This window comes from Urocitellus parryii, chromosome 5 (assembly GCF_045843805.1).
Source record: "Urocitellus parryii isolate mUroPar1 chromosome 5, mUroPar1.hap1, whole genome shotgun sequence".
NCBI classification, from domain to species: domain Eukaryota; kingdom Metazoa; phylum Chordata; class Mammalia; order Rodentia; family Sciuridae; genus Urocitellus; species Urocitellus parryii.
Window position 1 is genome coordinate 3,969,353 of NC_135535.1, and position 17,062 is coordinate 3,986,414.

At 64.5% G+C, this 17,062-nt stretch overlaps 1 protein-coding gene across 2 annotated transcripts in view; it reads left to right on the forward strand.

Annotated features, from left to right (window-relative positions):
- The first annotated feature begins 3,786 nt into the window (after positions 1-3,786).
- Positions 3,787-17,062, forward strand: part of Wnt7b (Wnt family member 7B) — a 40,575-nt gene continuing 27,299 nt past the window's right edge. Inside the window, exon 1 of one of the 2 annotated variants that reach the window (XM_026394372.2) lies at positions 3,787-3,857. In XM_026394372.2, the coding sequence (XP_026250157.1) occupies positions 3,787-3,857 (71 nt within the window). Of the gene's footprint in view, positions 3,858-8,108; positions 8,192-17,062 lie in introns of those variants that run through there. The other variant, XM_026394371.2, reaches the window with a different exon arrangement.

A 17,062-nucleotide genomic window follows, 5' to 3' on the forward strand; every position in this document is an offset into this window, starting at 1 on the left:
CAGGAGCTTCTTGCCAGGGCCCTTTGCCCCTGGACCAATTCTGGGACATTCCATCCACCCATCCACCCCTTGGTCCACCTATCCATCCGTCCATCCCACGTGCCCACCCATCACACAGCCATCCACCTCCATACCAATCCTTGCATGCCTCCAGCCACCCAGCCACCCATCTTTCTCACGAGGCTCTTCCTTGGCTCTGCTCTAGACCCTGAGGACATGGGGGAAGAGTCAGACTCTTGGCCTCCGGGCTTCCATCCTGGAGGATGCCATTAGCAGAGGACCCTGGCTCAGGCCCAGGTGGTGCCCCGGGCCCTGGTATGATCTAAACTGGAAACCTACGTTGCCTGTGTAGTCCCACCCGTGGCTCCTATGGACTCAAGGTCAAGCCTGAGGTCTGTGGTGGACATTCAACACCCACCCCTCACTCCCACCAAAGCCTTGCTTCTCCTCCAAAGGAATCATGCTCTTCCAGATGAGAGTCTTACAGGTCACCTCCTCCAGGAAGCCTTCCATGCAGAGAAGGCAGAACCTGGTGGAGGCAGTTGCTTAAAACCGAGAGAATCAGAAAGCTCGAGTCCCTGTCCCCAGAGAAAAGGGAAGAAGCTCCCAGGCTGCACTTTCCAGGTGGGCTGCATGGGAAGGCATGGCAGGGTGGACCCACGGGCCTCTACCCCATGCTTCAAGGAGAACTGGACTGGGCCCAGGGACTTCCTTCCCATGCAACCAGAGACTTGACCTGCTTTGAGACAGGCAGCTCCCCACGACCCTCCCTGGGAACCATGGGGCAGCGGGGTGGGCCTGGCCTGACAGATGAGGGAGGCCTCATCTGGCTCATCCTGCTCCCCCACCCCAAGCTCTGCCCCACGCAGGACTGTAGGGTCAGGACACCGGACCTGCAGGGATGGAGTGCCCATGCGTGCCAGGCACTCTTCACTCTGTTTGGGGGAACTCATTCCCAAACGAGTTTGGGGCATGGGCACTACCATGAAGGTGCTCCGTGGCTGGAGGAGTTGAGAGCCTTGCCCGAGGCCACACACCTTAAGAACTAGCAGAGCCCCACTGAGCCCACAGGGTGACCTAAGACCCCTCTGGCCCCAGGGTGTCCCGACTCTGGGGACTTCTGCCTCTGGGCCTTGGCAGATTTCCCTAGTCATCCATAACTGGGAAAGCCCTGACCCAGAAGAAGCACCGGCTCCACCTCTGGCAAGTGAGGTCTCCTGTATCCCTACAGACGATGCAGGGACCCATGGAGCCAGACCTGGCCACCATCCTGTTCACCTGCAATGCCTTATGGGGTGGGGACCCGTCGTGGTCACAGGTCTAGAGGATGGGACATCCTAGGAGCCTAGGCTGGGGAGTGGCCCCGTCTCTGTGGGCGCCAGCCAGGGCTCTTCCTGCACCATTTCCCCACCTCCAGTCATTCAGGGTCCTTCACCAGCGGGTGGGACCCTGAACCACAGTCTCCAGGCAGGCGGTCTGCCCAACCCTGCCCGCTTCCCTCGCACGGGCGGCAGGGGGCAGCAGGACGCCGCTCCGCAGGCTCTCGGGCCGGTCGGAGGCGCATCCTTCCTCCCGCTCTCCCGGGGCAACTGAGGGGCAGGGCAAGTCCCTAACAGCCGCGGACTGTCACCCCCTCCTCTCCCTCCCGCCCCCCGCTGGGGGCCCAGGGCGGGACTGGGGCTGGATGGCCGCGAGGCTCGGGCTGCTTCAGCCCCCCGCGGCCTGACAGGTCCAGGGACTGGCCCTGTTAACGGACGCCAAGCTGCGGCTGCTGGCGCCACGGACGGGGTGGCCCCCAGGCTCCGTTTCGCACTGCCCGCCTCTCGGACCCGGGCCGAGTGGCCCGGGCACCGCGATCCCCGGCCCAGGCTGCCCGCGTGCGAGGGTCGCGCCGTGTGGCCGCCAGGTGGCAGCATCCGCCCGCCGAGCTCCTCCCGCTCGCGTCCGCCGCTCGCCCGACCCGCTCCCCGTCCGACCCTGCGGTTCCTCGGCTCCCAGTCAGTAAAGTGGGGCGACTTCCGAGGCGCTAGGATGAAAGGGGCACGGGGCAGTGCCGCTACTGCCATTTCACGCCTTCACCTCTGTCTCCCGCCGGTGATGGACGTGCCCTTCCGTGAGGCCTCCCACCCCTCGCGCTCCGCACAGCTGCACCCGCTCGCCTCTGATCCTGGGGCCGAGAAATGGCCCGTGCCCGGGTCGTGGCAAAGGTTCAGAGGATTTGTTGGGATTAAGAGGGGATCAGGGGCAGGGGGTCGGCGGGACCGCCAGGCCAGGGGATGTAGTCCAGGCCCGGGATAGGTGAGGGTGGGCCGCAGGGGCAGCCATTTCCTCCCTCCCGCCCGCCGCACACCTGCTCCCTGCACCCAGCAGTCCTGGTGCCGGCTGATCCTTGGAGAGTAAGCCCTCCGCTCACCCGCCATCCACCGGCCCTTGGTCCCTGGTCCAAGGAGTCCCACAGCGAGGCAGGGAGCAGGAAGGGCTCCTGGCCTGGACAATGATCAGGTTACCAGCTGACCTCCTGAGGACAGACCAGATGTGGTGCAACTGGGGCTGTGGCTCCCTGACTCCCACCCCTCAGGCTCTGAACCAGGCCAGACGGCCTCTGAGACCCCCAGGCCAGTCTGACTTAAGCCCTGGCCTCTCAACACTGAAGGGAGCATCACAGAGGTCAGGTGCTGATGGCACAAGGGCAGGGCGCAGAGCCCCTGGGAGCCAACAACCTCTGTCTGATGCCAGGGAAGTCTCCTCAGTTATCCTCCTTCGCTCTCTACTCTGGTGCCTGGTGAAAAAAAACACCACACGTTCTACCCCCTGCATTTGGCCAGGCTAGCCTGTCCATCTTCCATACCTCCATGCTGGGCTAGCTCTGCGGACAGTGCTGGGGGAGGGGGTTGTCTCCCACCAAGCTCTGCTGGGGGAGTAGCAATGCCAGAACCGAGGGTGTGGCCCGGTAGTGAATGATTTCTGGGAGGGTCGTGCAGCTTGGAAAGGAGATGGGTGAGTGGTCTCTCCTTCCTCCGAGAAACTGGAAGCCAAGTGGTCACCAGGACCTGCACAGGCCTTTTCTTGGCCCCCATTCCTACCCCCACCCCCGCCGGCGCAGAGCAGCGCAGGTGTCTCTTCCGAGCCCCACCCTCCCCCGCCCTCCCCCCAAACTCCCCCGCCCCCGCAGTCCTGCGAGGGCGATCGGAAGGGAGCTGGCCTGGGGAGGGGGGCGCGGGGTAGACACGTTCGTGTGTCACGGGGGAGGGAGGAGAAAAGGGAGGGGAGAGCCGGAGAGTGAGAGAGAGAGAGCGCGCGGCGAGCGAGGAGGGCGGGCGGGAGGCGGATCCTCCTACCTGGGGCGCGCTCGCTCGCTCGCGGTTCCCTTGCCCGGGCCGCGAGTCACCTGGGGAGGCCGACAAGTGCGGACACATTGGCCGCCGCGGCGCTCTGCGAGGCGCGCACGGCCTCAGGCGGCTAAGCCCAGAGGAGGCTGCGCTCGCTCGCCCGCCTGCCGCGCCCGGGCCAGGCCCGCGCTATCAGGACCCCACAGTCACTCAGCGGGGCTCCGAAGTCGCGGTCCCCGACTCGGGTCACTCCCCCGGGTGCACGCGGCGGCTGCAGCGACCTGGGCTCACCATGGTGGCAACGCGCGCCGAGTGCCCGCGCGTCGCCGGCCGCCCGAGCCGCAGCGCCGGCTGAGCGCGGTCTGCCCACAGTCCCCCGGCCCCTGCCCGTCCCCCGCCGGGCCCGCGCGTCCCCTCCGGCCGCAGTTGTCTATGGCGCAGCCCCCCTCCCTGGATCATGCACAGAAACTTTCGCAAGTGGATTTTCTACGTGTTTCTCTGCTTTGGAGTCCTTTACGTGAAGCTCGGGTGAGTGTCCCTGTGGGCCGGGAGCGACAGCCCAGGGTGGAGGCAGCCGGAGGAGCTCCTCCAGGGGGTCCCTGTGGGGCCGTGTGGACCTGAGTGGGTACGGCGGCTTCGGGGCCTGCGGGGCTGGCCTGGGAGTCGGACCCTCGCCCCAGCCCGCAGAGAGGCAGCAGGGCCCCCTGCGCGACGAGTGCTCCGGAGGGGCATCGAGACCGGGGCCGGAGGAGCGAGCGGGGCGCGCGGGCGGCCGCCTCCGGGCTCGCGGGTAGCGGCGAGCGTGCCCGGCGCGTACTTTCACCTGTTTGGGCTCCAGGCCCCGGGGGTGGGACACGCCTTCCCTCCCCCGGGTTGCGCTGGGCACCGAGCCCGGACTGAGCGCTCGCCGACTGGAGGGCGCGCCGGGGCTGGGGGCGGGGGGCGTCGGGCCGCCGGGGAGGCCGGGTGGGCGGGGGGCGCGCACTCGATCGCGAGCGCGCAGGCCCGGCACCCGGCGCGGCCCTCCGTCTCTATCCATCACCCGGACGTGTTGAAATTACCTTGACAACTCGTCCGGCTGGCTCAGGATGGGCCGCGGGGCCCGCCCGGCCGCCTCGGGCTCTGTCCGGGGCCCGCGCCCCCGCCCTCCCGGGGCCCAGGGCCCGGCCCCCTCTCGCCGCTCTCCCCCTGGCGCGGCCCGGCGGGCGGGCGGGCGGGCGCCCGGCGGGCCGCGCTCGCTGCTCGCTGCGGTAGCTGCTCCGAGTCGTATTTCCACATTCCAGAAGCCAGCCGAGTCCCTACCTGTTGAACCGCGATCTCCTTTAGACAGAATCCGTCTCTGCCTCCCTCGATTGTGGGTGGGGGGACTGGGTGACCCAGAGGGAGAGCGGTGCGCCTCACGGGGTCGCCCACCGCCTGGTGCCCGCCGCGCGCCCCTCGCACCTGCCGGCACCCGCGCCCCGCGCTCCTACTGTGCGCCACCGTCCGAAAGCCCCTCTGAGCCGCCGTGAAGGGCCGCGAGCAGACGCGCAGGAGAGGTGGGTTCCGTATTCGGAAGGCGCGCGTCCCAGGTGAGAGGTAGAAACACGGTCTGAGAACCATCTCTTCCATCAACCTTACATCCCTCTCTCCTCCGCCATTTTACAGATGGAGAAACTGAGGCCCAGAGCTGTCAGAGACCAAAGCTGGCGGCTTCAGAGGCAAGGCTGGGAGCCCCTGGTCCTAGCCTCGGCCCTGCAGGCCTTGGAGGGCGTGTCTGTGGTTGCTGGTGGCTCTGTTTATTGTAGGTCGGTGGGTAGACTGTGTCCCTGGGTGTTTGTTTATGGAGGTGAGGGGTGCCAGCGTTGGGCCTGCTGGGTGGGGGTGGGGCAGACAGGCCACTGTCTTCTGGACTCTGCCGGCCCTGCAGTGATCCTCCTGGGCCCACGGAGGGGTCAGCAGCTCTCAGTGAGGCTCTGTCCCTGCTGCCTGGTTCTACCAAGGTCTTTCCTTCCTGCTCTCTGTGGGGCAGCCCTAGAGTTCAGAGCTAGGGAACTGAGCACAGGAGGCCAAGTCACTGTCCACCTGGAGCAGTGGCACAGCTGGGGTGGACTGGCTCTGGTTTCCATTTGTCTTCCTAACCTTAGTTCCTCAACAGGAGTCCTCAGAAAGCAGCCCCTCCCCCACTAGCAGGAGAGCTCTGTGCGTCCCACCATCCCCAGCAGAAGGAGCTAAGGGCCAGGGCCAGCCTGGCCCACCGTCTGGCTCCAGGGCTTGGAGGTCTGCTTGACTTTCCTAAGTCTCCTGCACCCTCTGTAAGTGGAGTTGCAGCTTTGGCCACTGTGAACAGTTCAGAGCAAGACCCCAATGTTTTGTCTCCCTGTGGCCCAGCCTAAAATCCAGGCACCTGCCTGCAACTTTCTTCTGGGACTAGATAAGAAGGGAGGCAAAGACCAAGTGTCCCTCGGTGTGGCCCTGGCTCTGCCCAGAGCCCTGGAGAAGGAATTCCTCTCCCTGGTGTATCCCCCAAAACACATACTTCCCCGACTCCTGGGTTTCCAAACGTGGTCTCCAAACCCTCTGTAAAATGACATCGAGGAAAGCCAGACAGCCCTGGGATCTATTAAGGAGAGGGTAGGGTAGGGACCTGGCTAGCCCCTCCCCAGAGGCTCCGCCCTGCTTTCTTTGCAAGTTATCTTGGCTTCACTAGGTGAGTAAGGGGGGGGGGGAGCTGGGCCCACATGTGACCTAAAGGGTTAAATGACCAAATGATCAGCAGCTGGGTGGCTCAGGAGGTTTGGGGTGGGATTAACAGGCTGGCTGACTTTGTCCTTCCCTCTCCTGGCCAGTGCCTTGGGTGGTGGCTCTTTTCCCAAGTAGCCTTATAAAGACAGATGGTGGATGGTGATGGTCAATGCTCCTTCAGTGCCGCTGAGGGATCAGTCCCAGAGGCCTTTGCCCTGGTGGCGGTGGTGACGTGTATCCCAATAAACACCTGTGGGGTTGATAAAGCCTTTCTTATGGCTATTGACCGTGACATCCCTGGGCAACAGCCCAGGGCAGAGGCAGCCTGAGGCGCCTCCTCCAGGGGGTTCCTGCAGGGACCTGGAGACCTGAGGGGGTACTGCAGCAACACACCGGTTCCCCACTTGGGGACCCCTTCAAATTATGTATTCCAGGACTTTGGAATCCCAGGAGTTGGGATTTTAGGATCATTAAAGTTCTAACCCCAGATCAGAGATTGTAGGCACTGAAGGGTATTCTGTGATCTCAGCCCCTTGAGCCCACCCCTGGGTGCTGCATGTCCCTCACCCCCCCCACACATGTCCAACACTCATAGGCCCCTCAGCCAGTGCAACTGCAGCAGTGGGACCAGAACTCAGGCCTCCAAACCCCAGAACAGACGTGTCTTGGATTCTGAGCAATTTCAAAACATGGTGACTTGAGGATCTTCTCCAGGGTCTTTTCTGAATGGAATGACCTAGAGCCTGGGCCCACTGCACCAAGGTCCCTGAACTTCTGGGATCAGCCCTGTTCCAGGCCTGCCCTTGCCTTTGTGGCCAGCTGAAGCAGGGGGCTGGAGGAGTTGGGAACCGGAGAGATGAAAGTGGAGAAGGTGCTTTCCTGCTGGAGGTGTGGGACGAGTCTCCCTGCTGGGCTCGGAGGCCAGCACCACTGGCCAGATGGCACAGAGCTCCCCTTTACTGCTCTGCCTCCTCCCAGCAGCTGACAGGGTTTCTGTCCCTCCAGTGAGATGGCTCTTAAACAGCCAGGTTTGGCAGACAATAGGAGGTGGGACCCTAAATCTGAGTTCTAGGCTTTAAAAAGCTTACTGGAAGGAGGAGGATTGTTTTGAAAAGTCTGTCCTTGTGGTCTGCTCCACCCCACACGTCACAACCAAATCCTCAAAGGAGAGCAAAAGATGAGGGGTGGGGACCTAGGGTTGAGGGCCCCGTGTGTAAAGAGAGCAGCACCTGTCAGGGTCTCCCATTGGCAGCCTCCCCACCGAGGCCATAGGCAGACACCAGGCTCCAGCACCAAAGCAGGCTGGCCTGGCTGAACCTCCCCTAATTGGTGGCCGTCGGGAGAGAGGGTAGCACACACGACGCATCTGTGCACTCACACCTGCGCCCTCCCAGACCGCCCACGCTCCCGCAGGCGCATGCAGGCACATGCATGCACACACGAACACACATTGCTGGGCACAGCCCCTAAGCGGAGCACACGCCTCCGCGCGGTTACCCTGAGGTGCCTTCCCCCAGGTGCGCCGCACAGAGCTAGGCCAGAGTGGCGTGGCTCGCTGAAGGTGGGGGTGAGGGTGTCCAGACCAAGGCCACTTGGGCAGACCCTGGGGGCGGCTCCCGCCGCACGCTCGGGTCAGCCTCCCCTTTAAAAAAACCCGCCCGCGGAGGAGGCGGATGTAGGGGCGGCCCATCCAATGGCAGCTGCGCGCCTCAGGAGACTTGGAGACGTGAGCCAGAACGAGCGACAGAGCCGGTTCGCACCGACAGACCGACGGAGGGCCAGACAGCCGCAAGGCGAGCGGGGCCGCTCTGGGCCTGACCCACCCCCGTCCCCCGCACTCCAGAACCAGCGCCCGTCGCCGCCCCAGATCCGGCGCGATGCGCGGCCCTGGCGGCGGTGCACGGGCTACCACTGCCCCTGGGCCCGCAAGCCCTGGCCCCTAGCGCCCAGCGCCGTCGCCCTGTATCAGGGAGGGCCTCGGGGACCCCGGTCTTAGCTGGCGCAGGAGCCCTGCCGGTGGGGCCTGTTCAGCCCCGCCAGGCGCGCCGGCCCACCATGCTCCTGCTGTCGCCGCGCAGCGCGCTCCTCTCCGTCTATTGCCCGCAGATCTTTCTCCTCCTGTCCAGCGGCAGCTACCTGTGAGTGCCGCGGGCGATGAGCGGGGTGGGTGAGTGGGGACCCCCTGGCCTCCAGCATTGGAGCGGGGCGGGCAGGGGACACAGGGCGGGGCACGGAAACCTAGGGACTTTGGGTAGCTTTGCCGATCTAAGCTGCCTAGGTAGAGCACCTGGGAAACAGCTGCGGCAGTGAGAAGTCCCAGAGTTGGAGTCAGAGAAAGGGTGGCTGAGAGCAATACCACTGCCTGAATAGAACGGGCTGTGCGTACCAACGCGATGGCTGGGCTCAGCCGGGTTGCGCCGAGATTCCCTGTGCGTCCCAGAGGAGTCCTGGACCAACCGGTACCCTCTCTCCAAAACCCACGCGGCGCACATGGCCAGGCCACACTAGGGTGAGGTGCACGCACAGACCCGCTTCCTGGGCACACGCACCGGTACACACGTGCACGCTGTGTCCCCCAGTCAGCGCCCAGGTTGACCCTTCCTGTGCCTTCCTGCGGTGCTGAGCGGCCTCCCCCTGGCCCTGGTCGACACCTCACCTGGGGGCAAGAAGGGCGAGCAGCGTGCTAGGGCGGCTGCGGAGCACCACCTAGGATCAGGGCTCAGGGAGCTAGCGCACCATGGGCGCATGTGTGCGTCCGGCCAGGCAGCACCCACCAGGCTACGGCAAAGCTCCGGATAGGGCCCAGTCCGGCCCAGCGAGCCGAGGGGGTGCGTCCGCGCAGCGGTGGCTTCTCCCGATTCCTAATGGGACGCATATGCTCTGGCCTCCGATTTAAAAAGAAGTTTGATTTATGGAACCGCCGTTTGGGGGAATTTAAGCTGGATGCTACTGATTAAACCTCAGAGCCAGCTCTCCTTCCCTCCTCCTCCCCTCCCCCGCCCCCTCCTTTACACGCGGGCCACGTCCGGGGTCGCTTAACGCGGCCAGAGGGGGCAGCCGCCGCCTTCCCGCTCCCTACACCACCCCCTTCCCCCGCGCGGCCACAGTCCTAATAAATCGCCGCGCCCCCACCCCCTTTTAATAAAGACGCAGCCAATTTCTCCTCCAGCTCCTAGGAAATTACTATCCTACCAGTTTTCCTTCTATAAATAGTCGCGCATCTTGAAACAAAAGTTCGCAACCGCAGCCAGATGCTGCGAGGCCCGTGGTTTCCCCGGCTGTGGGACATAATTACAAGGTCCGGGCAGAGAGAGCGCTCCAGGCCCGGCGGGCAGCCCCGGCTGCGGAGGCATCAGCTGGGGTGGGGTGGGGGGTAGCAGGCCGTCTTGGGCCGGGCTCAGGGCCCCGTAGGCACCGCCTGATCAGTGAGGACTTAGGCTAAGTACCGGGCCAGAGGTCCTGCTTCTCTTGTCCCTCCTGGGAAAAGGGATCAACCAAGGGGGCTTTAGATCCGGCTTCCTGAGTCCATGAAACCTCCCCTCCCCAGAATCCTGGCATCTCAGTGTTAAGCCTTGCTAGAGATCCGGCAGCTACTCTGCCTGAGACATCATTTTTGGAGCTGGCTGGCTGAGGTTTAGTGTTCCTGGGGAGGTGTCCAGGGGTGGAAGCCAACGGCCTTCCAGGGGTGGTTTGGAGGCTGAGAGGAGTGGGTGAGCAAGGAACTCAGAAGCTGGGTGGGAGCAAGATGGAAGGGCACCAGTTGAGGGGCTCTCCGGCAGGTGGTGGCCAATATACCTCCAGAGCCCCCAGCTCCTGGGGGGTGGCTGGGCCATGCCTGTACACATGTTCTCCCCAACTGCACCGCATGCTTTGTGGGCAGACATTCTCTTAAGGGAACTGCTTTACAGATGTTCCCGGGCAGTGCTGGGGTCCGAGTGGTGGGCTCAGTAGGGCAGCCTAGGTCCCTGCCTCGCCTCAGCAGCTCCTGCCCCAGCGTGTGGCCTGGTCTGCAGCCGCAGGGGGAGAGAGTGCTAATGTGGCATGGGTGTCCCTGGGCTTTCCCCTGCCGTCGGGGAGGCACAGGGCTGGCAGGTGTGTGAGATGCCCAGGTGGGCTCAGGGCCCGGGCAGCTCCAGGGAAGGCATTCCTAGTAAGGAGACCTGGTTTGGGGAGCTTGGGAGAGGCAGCCCGTGTACAAGAGCTGTGGGAACCAGGAGAGATGAGGGGGTTGGGGCCTGTCTCGGTACTGCGTGTGCCCTCAGGGGTCAGCCTGTGGGATCTGAGGAGGCCGGGGCTAGGAGGGGCCCTGGGTGGAGGCTTCGTTCTGCTCCAGAGAACTTTCCAGAAGGCATCCCATTGCTCCATGGCAAACACTGGCGGACAGTGGATCCTGCCCCTTTCATCTGGGCTGCCCCCCAGCTCCCTGTGCTGGGCTGTGGTCCGCACACAGCGAGTCCCAGACGCATGCCTGAGCCCCTGCCACTGATCGGGTTGGACGGGTGTGCTGGCCTGGAAGGGCCCTGAGCCCCCACCGGATGCCGAGTGTGGCCCAGCTGTGCAAGGCAGCTCCAGCCAGCCCTAGCCACCTCCGTGCTGGTCAGAGTGGGTGCTCCAGGGCCAGTGGGGTCCAGCAAGTGTCCACAGGCCCCGAGAAAGCCTTGCAGTGCTGGGTCAACTGGCATGGGGGTCTGGCCTCAGCCAGGCCCGGGGACCAGGCTGGGCCCCTGTCCTGGGCAGGTCCCTTCCCGTCTTGGCCTTCCTCTTCCAGATGTGGGGGTTGGTTGTGACAACTCCCCCAGGTCTTCCGGTGCAGCTTCTCATGGTGACCGCCTGCTCTGGGGAGCCGAGTGAGTCATGGTGACAGGGTGGTTACTCACCGACCACCTGGCTGTGGGGGGCGGGGGGCGCTGGCCACTGCCTGCGAAGGCCGAACCTCTTCCTGGCTCCCACTGTGGTGTAGTCAGTGGTGTCCACTGAAGTCCCAGAGGCCCTGTGGGCATGGCCCTCGTAGGGCAGGGTGCTGAATCAGACCCACTCGCCTGATGTCACGGCCTGTTGGGGGCAGGATGGAGCTGTAGGCTCCAGAGTGAACAGGTCACCCTTGAAGAGGGGCAGCTCAGAGTCCGGAGGCAGGCAGGTATGGAGGGCTCTCTGGACCTCAGACTCCTTTTCAGTCATGGTGACAGACTCAGCTCAGGCCCAGGTGCCCTCAGGATTGGAAAGCATGTGACACTCTGCAGCATGGTGGTCTGTGGCTGGGAAAGCTCACGAAATCTTAAGCCCCAGGAACCTTGCAGACAAATGGAGCACCACTAATCACAGAAACCCCAGCACGCCCATGGCACCCTGGCGGTGGCCGCTGGGGCCCTCCGTGTGTGAGAGCCACGGCTCCCTCCTGGGACGTGGTCGTGTGGAGCTTGCGGAGGACAGACCTTTTCTAACCTGGCTTCCCACCAGGGGCACGCGGGTGGCAGATCTGGTTCGCACTCCGGCTTCACCTCTTCCTGCTGCCATGTGTCCCAACCTTGATGTCTCCTCTTCTGGGTGAGGATTGGGGTCACACAAACCTTGAAGGGTGGCCCTAAGCACCCAGGGAGAAAATGCGGGGAAGGTCTCCACCCAGGGCCTGGCCTGCGTTAGCAGGCACCAGGGGCAGGGGGCAGCGAGGCTGGCCACGGCAGCCCGGGGGCCTAGGGGCTGGGTTCAGAGGGAGCTGATGAACTCGGAGGGCTCTGGAGACATTTCCTGGACAGAGTTCTGAAGGATGGAGAGATAGGAGTTGGCCAGACTAAAAAGAGTGTGAGAGAGACCCCCTGCAGCAGGCCCCCAGCATCTTACCAAGGGAGGCAGATTGGGCGCTGAGGTCCAAAGGAGGCCCTTTCCTGAGGCCCCCAGCTCACCCAGATCCAGGCCCCTCACCTGTCCCCCATTGCCTTTGAAGGGACAGTCGTTCTCCAGCTGGGAGAGGAAGTGGGTGAGGGCCCCAGGTGGCCTGGTCAGGCCTCAGAGGCCAGGAGGGGCTGGGCAGGTGACCCAGGAAGGGAAGTGACTTTGGAGGCACCATCTACATAATTTCTGTTTCTCCAGTCACACACTTTCCTGGACCCTCTGGGGACTCTGCACCGAACAAGTCACACTTGCTGCCCCGCCCCCATATCCCCTGAGCCTCTTGTCCCCCATTCCCCCCTGAGCCTCTTGTCCCCCATTCCCCCCTGAGCCTCTTGCCCCCCATTCCCCCCTGAGCCCCTTGTCAGGGTCAAGGGCCACGGCAACACTGCTGTGGGTGCCGGGGAGCCAGAGCTCCTGTGAGGTCTGCACAGTGCTGTCATCTGGCCCCTGACAGTGGCAGGGGAGCAGCTGGGAGCAGGGGAGTAGCTGGGGTGGGAGTCTCCAACCATCCTCCTCCAGGGCCAGGGGTGTGACCAGAGCACCGCCCTCTGCCTCCTGGGGACAGTCCCTGGGCTCTCAGGCCTCTCCTTACCTCCTGGGCAGACAGAGGCTGCTGGGGCTCCCTGGAGGCCTCTGCTTTTCGTGGCCCCGGGTCCAGCTCAGATGGGGCTCTGCTCCCCTCACAAGGGGACAGGAGGCGGGCGCCCTCCCTTGTCAGATGAAACCCCGGCCCAGGGCTCCCTCAGCCTGATGAAAGGGTCATTGTGTGGCGCGGGCCGCCCGCTGGCCAAGGACAAAACCGCCGTTTGTCCTCCCGCCTTGGCGCGGGGCTGGGGGCCTCCCCTCAGGCTGGCCGGTGGGGTGGGGGTGGGCACAGGTGCGCTGCCCCCTCCCTTCCCTTCCCTGCTTCCTGCTCAGCCTGCCAGCCCCTCCCCCAGGCATGTCCCCCACCCAGGGCACCCTTGCCCTCGGAGTGGGGACCCTGACTCTGGGCCGGGGTCGCTGCTGCCCGGGAGGTGGTGAGTGCTCCGGCCCTGGAGGCACCCAAGCAGGTGCAGGAGGAGTGGGGCCAGAGATGCAGGAGAGGCCCTGCCTGGGCACGGAAGCCGGCATCATGGGCCAGCCCAGTCTCAGTGGCAGAGTGGCAGGGGGCGCCGGACCCCTGGCCACCAGAGCAGGTGGCTGCCGAGCTGCTGGGGATGCCCCACCGCCAGGGCCGAGGCCACAAGTGGAAGACCCTAAAAGTGGGCAGCCCCTGAGTGTCTCTCAGGTGGGAATATGGCTGGGAAGAAGTGCCCTGCTCAGCAGGTGGCTCCTAGGGCATCGACCGTGGTCCCGGGAGCCAGCGTCCGCATCCCCTGGGAGTCCTGTCTGACAGCACCTGGGTGTCCATCATTTGCCAGAGCAACATCCCATGACCACCTCTGCTCCCAGCCCTCTGTGCTCAAAGCCTTGCCGCTACGCCCAGCTGGATGTGTGGGTGGGCCAGGCCCCCACAGGGAAGGCACCTGGTCAGGGGACAGTGGTAGCTGGGTGCACCGTCCCTACAGAGGGCCTGGGTGCTGAGGGCTTCTGAATTAAAACTTTGGCCCAAGGAGTCCCAAGTGCTGAACCGATTAGAAAGCCCTGTGAACGGGACCCTCCGGAAGCCCAGCTGCCCTGGGTAGTAGGGGCAGGGAGCCGGCTTCTGGGGGACTCAGGATCCTGGAAGTCTGTCTCCGGGGACAGGAGTGGGCCTGCGGCCGGGGGTCTGTGTTGAACCTGTTTCCTCCCTGGCTGCCAGCAAAGGGGATCTAGGACAGGGCCACCCAGGGCAGCAGGTGAGACAGTGATGGGGTCAGGTCAGAGTGCCAGGTGCACCGCACATCAAGGTGGTCCCGACTGGCCCTGGCTCTGTGGGGCTCTGAAGCTCATGTTGCCCCTCTGTCTGTAGTCTCCGGCCTCCAGCAGACTCCGTAGCGCTCCGACTGCCGTCACGCTGCAGGGGGACTGAAAGCCCACGGTCGGGCGCGTTAGAAGCATCTGCTGACCAGGAGTCACTGAGTCCCCTCACAGGCTCTCTGAAGGTCTGGGACCAGAGGTGAAGCTTCCCGGTGGGTAGGAGGAGGAGGGCTTCCTGTCCAGGGTCCCTCTCTTCCTTGACCCCGACCCGGGATCTCGGAGACTGGCTGGAGCTGGCCAGCGTGAGTGGCTGTGGGCAGCCAGGTCCTCAGTCGTGAAGGCTTCGTTCCTCTTCTCTGGGCCTCCACCTCTGGCGGGGGTCTGGCTTCTCTCCCAGGGCCCCTTGGCTCTGACCGGCTCTTCACATCCCCCACGTCCTGCAGTCCAGCGCTGGCAAGCAAGACAGCCTGAAGCCATCCTTCATCACACAGAGCCTGTGTCTACACGGTAGGGGTGGCCACAGAAGCCCTCCCCAGGAAGGGTGGCCACAGAAGCCCCGAGCGTGCTGGCCCAGCAGGTGCCGTAAGAAGTGGGGACGAGGAACTGGGTGCCACACAGGTCTTCCCAGGCGACGTCACCGCTGGGGGGCGCGTTGGGGATTTCCAGGTCTGCTGACAGCCCCCTCCCAAGGAATTAGACCCGTCACAGAATCTTCTCCATCTCCCCTGCCCCAGGGTGGGCTGTGGGGAGGGCTGGCCTCACTGTGGACTGAGTGCCTGTCACTGCCCCAGCGGGCAGGGTGGACCACCAGGTCAGGCCTGCCCCACTTCCCAGGGTGACCTTCCTGAGCCTCAGCCCATGGAATAAGCCAAGGTGCTGGTGGCCCAGCAGGGTGGCCCGGGAGGACACCTGTGTGGCAGGACCAATGCACAGGGCTGGCCGGGCAGGCTGGTGGCACAGAGAGCACTGGACAGGGGCTGGCACCTGCAGCCACGCCCCACGTCTGCAGTAGCTCAGTGCCCAGGGATGCAGGGTGTGGGGGGCCCAGGAACAAGGTTCCAGAGATGGCCAGGCCAGTGGCTGTCAGTCAGCATCCAGAAGGGCTCTGGACCGAGGGCAGGAGACCACGAGGGCTCTGTCCTGTCCCCTCTCTCAGAGCCTGCCCTCTGGGTTCTCTGGGGCCGGGCAGGCTGCAGCTGCTGGAAGTGTGGAAGGGAGGCCTGGGCCCACCCTCGGCCCCTGTACTTCCTTCCCAGCCTCTTCAGGGCCAGCAGCAGGCAGTGTGATGACCCCTACTGTAGGGAAGTCCTCCCTGTGGTCTGGCCTCCACCAGAGGAGCAGCTTTGGAGGGGAGGCTGCCTCCGTCACATTCTTCATTTCGGAGCCCAGGTCTGACGGTGAGCTCAGAACTGGCCCCTGCCCTCCCTGTGCTGCCTGCCATGTAGAGACCCCACAGTGGGTGGGAGCCGAGGAGGCAGGGTCTGGACCTGGGAAAGGCCCCTTGGCTTGCTGCTGTTATTGGCTCTGATACCAGGCTGCTGTGTGCCTTGGATAAGAAGCTGTCCCTCTCTGAACCTCCTTGGTAAAATGGGAATGATGAGCTCCCAGCCAGGCTGCAGGGGGCCAGTGAGCACTCTCCCTCACTGATGGGGCGGAGGCAGTGGTTGGGGAGACTGCGGAGGCCCCAGAGGGAGAAGTCCAGGCCAGTGGGTCCCTTAAAAGGTGAGGTGAGTGGTGGGAAGCTGGCCCAGGGGTGACTGGCTCAGGTGGAAGCCGAGTGTAGATGGGGCTGGCCACAGGCCCAGGCTCACACCTCCCTGGACGCCGTGTGGACGAGGCGGGCCCCAGCCTCTCGGGGTTCTGACTCTCGCCTGTTTGTGGAAGGAGTCCTTGGAGGACTGCAGCCAAGGTCCCTGCCTTGAAGTCTGCAAAACTAGAGTCACTGCCCACCACGGGGGGACTCGGCCCCCAACCAGCAGCTCGGAGCCTTCCATGGCCAGGAAGTCTGAGGCGCTGGCCCAGCCACCAAGTAGCCAGACTCCCTAGCTGGCCACAGGCCAGCAGGGCCTGCCAGCTCCCTCCCACCTGTCTGCCCACCTGCCTGCCTGTCCGTCTATCCTGAGGTTTTGGGTTGGCACCCTGGCTGCCCAGGCCTTCAAGGTGCCCTGCATCCAATAGATTTGGCTCATTAGGGCCAAGGCCAGGGCAGAGGACCCTCAGTGCTGCTTGGGCCTCAGCTGGCTGTGTGACCTCTAGTGCTGTGGCATCTCTGGTGACCCCATCTGTGCTGTGGGAAACCTCGAGTAGGGGATCTCTGATTCCAGGCCTGGGGACCTCCTCAGGAGCCTGGCACAGATGACCACACGGGGTGGGCAGGACTGAGGAGAGACCCAGGCGGGCTTCTTGGGGAGGAGGCGCCAGCTAGAGGAGAGAGAATCTGGTCCACTGGGGCCAGAACCCAGGTGTCGCCATGGACCTGGCCTGCAGGTACATGTGTCGGAGGTCGGAGGTCGGAGGTCGGGGTCTGAGGTTTGGGGTCACCATGGCTGAGGGGCTGCAGGTTCACAGTTCAGCAGGGTGGGCTGAGTGGACCCTCCTGCTCCCTTGTGCCCTGAGCCCTGGACTCCCTGTGCCATTCCTGGCAGGGACCAGGAGCCAGCCCTGCCCAGGGACCCGGCTCGCTGCCTGCTTTCTCCCAGGCCGCCTGGTTTCTCTCCAGGCTGGGGTCCCAGGATGCCAGGCCAGGAATGCCAGCTATGCAGGGAGGGTGGGAGGGCAGCCGCCCGCCGAGGGCGCGAGGGAGCCAGCGGACGCTCCGCTCTCTTCCCCGGGAACACGGCGGGCAGCGAGCAGAGCAGGGCAGTGGCCTGGAAAGATTGCAGAAGGCAAGACCCACGGTGGAGGGGCTCCCGCAGGAGACCCGCCCAGAGCCGGGGCTGTGCTCCCCCTGGACAGACGGACAAGCTGAGGCCCCTCCAGGGCAGAGAGGCAGGAGACCCCACCCTCAGGGAGGCCCTGCTTTGGGTTCAGCCTCAGCTTCCCCGCTACTGTGTAGGTGGCACTGAGGCCTGGTGGGGTGGGGAGGGACGTGGGGTGGGGAGGGACGGCTGGCCCTGGGGGTGGTGGCCTTTGGCCCTCCAAGCTCTGCCTGGGTCAGGTGCCCCTGGGCATCCTGTCTTCTCCTGCATCCTCCCCTGTAAGTTCAGGCTGGAGAGGTCCACCCTGAGGGGCCACTGTGG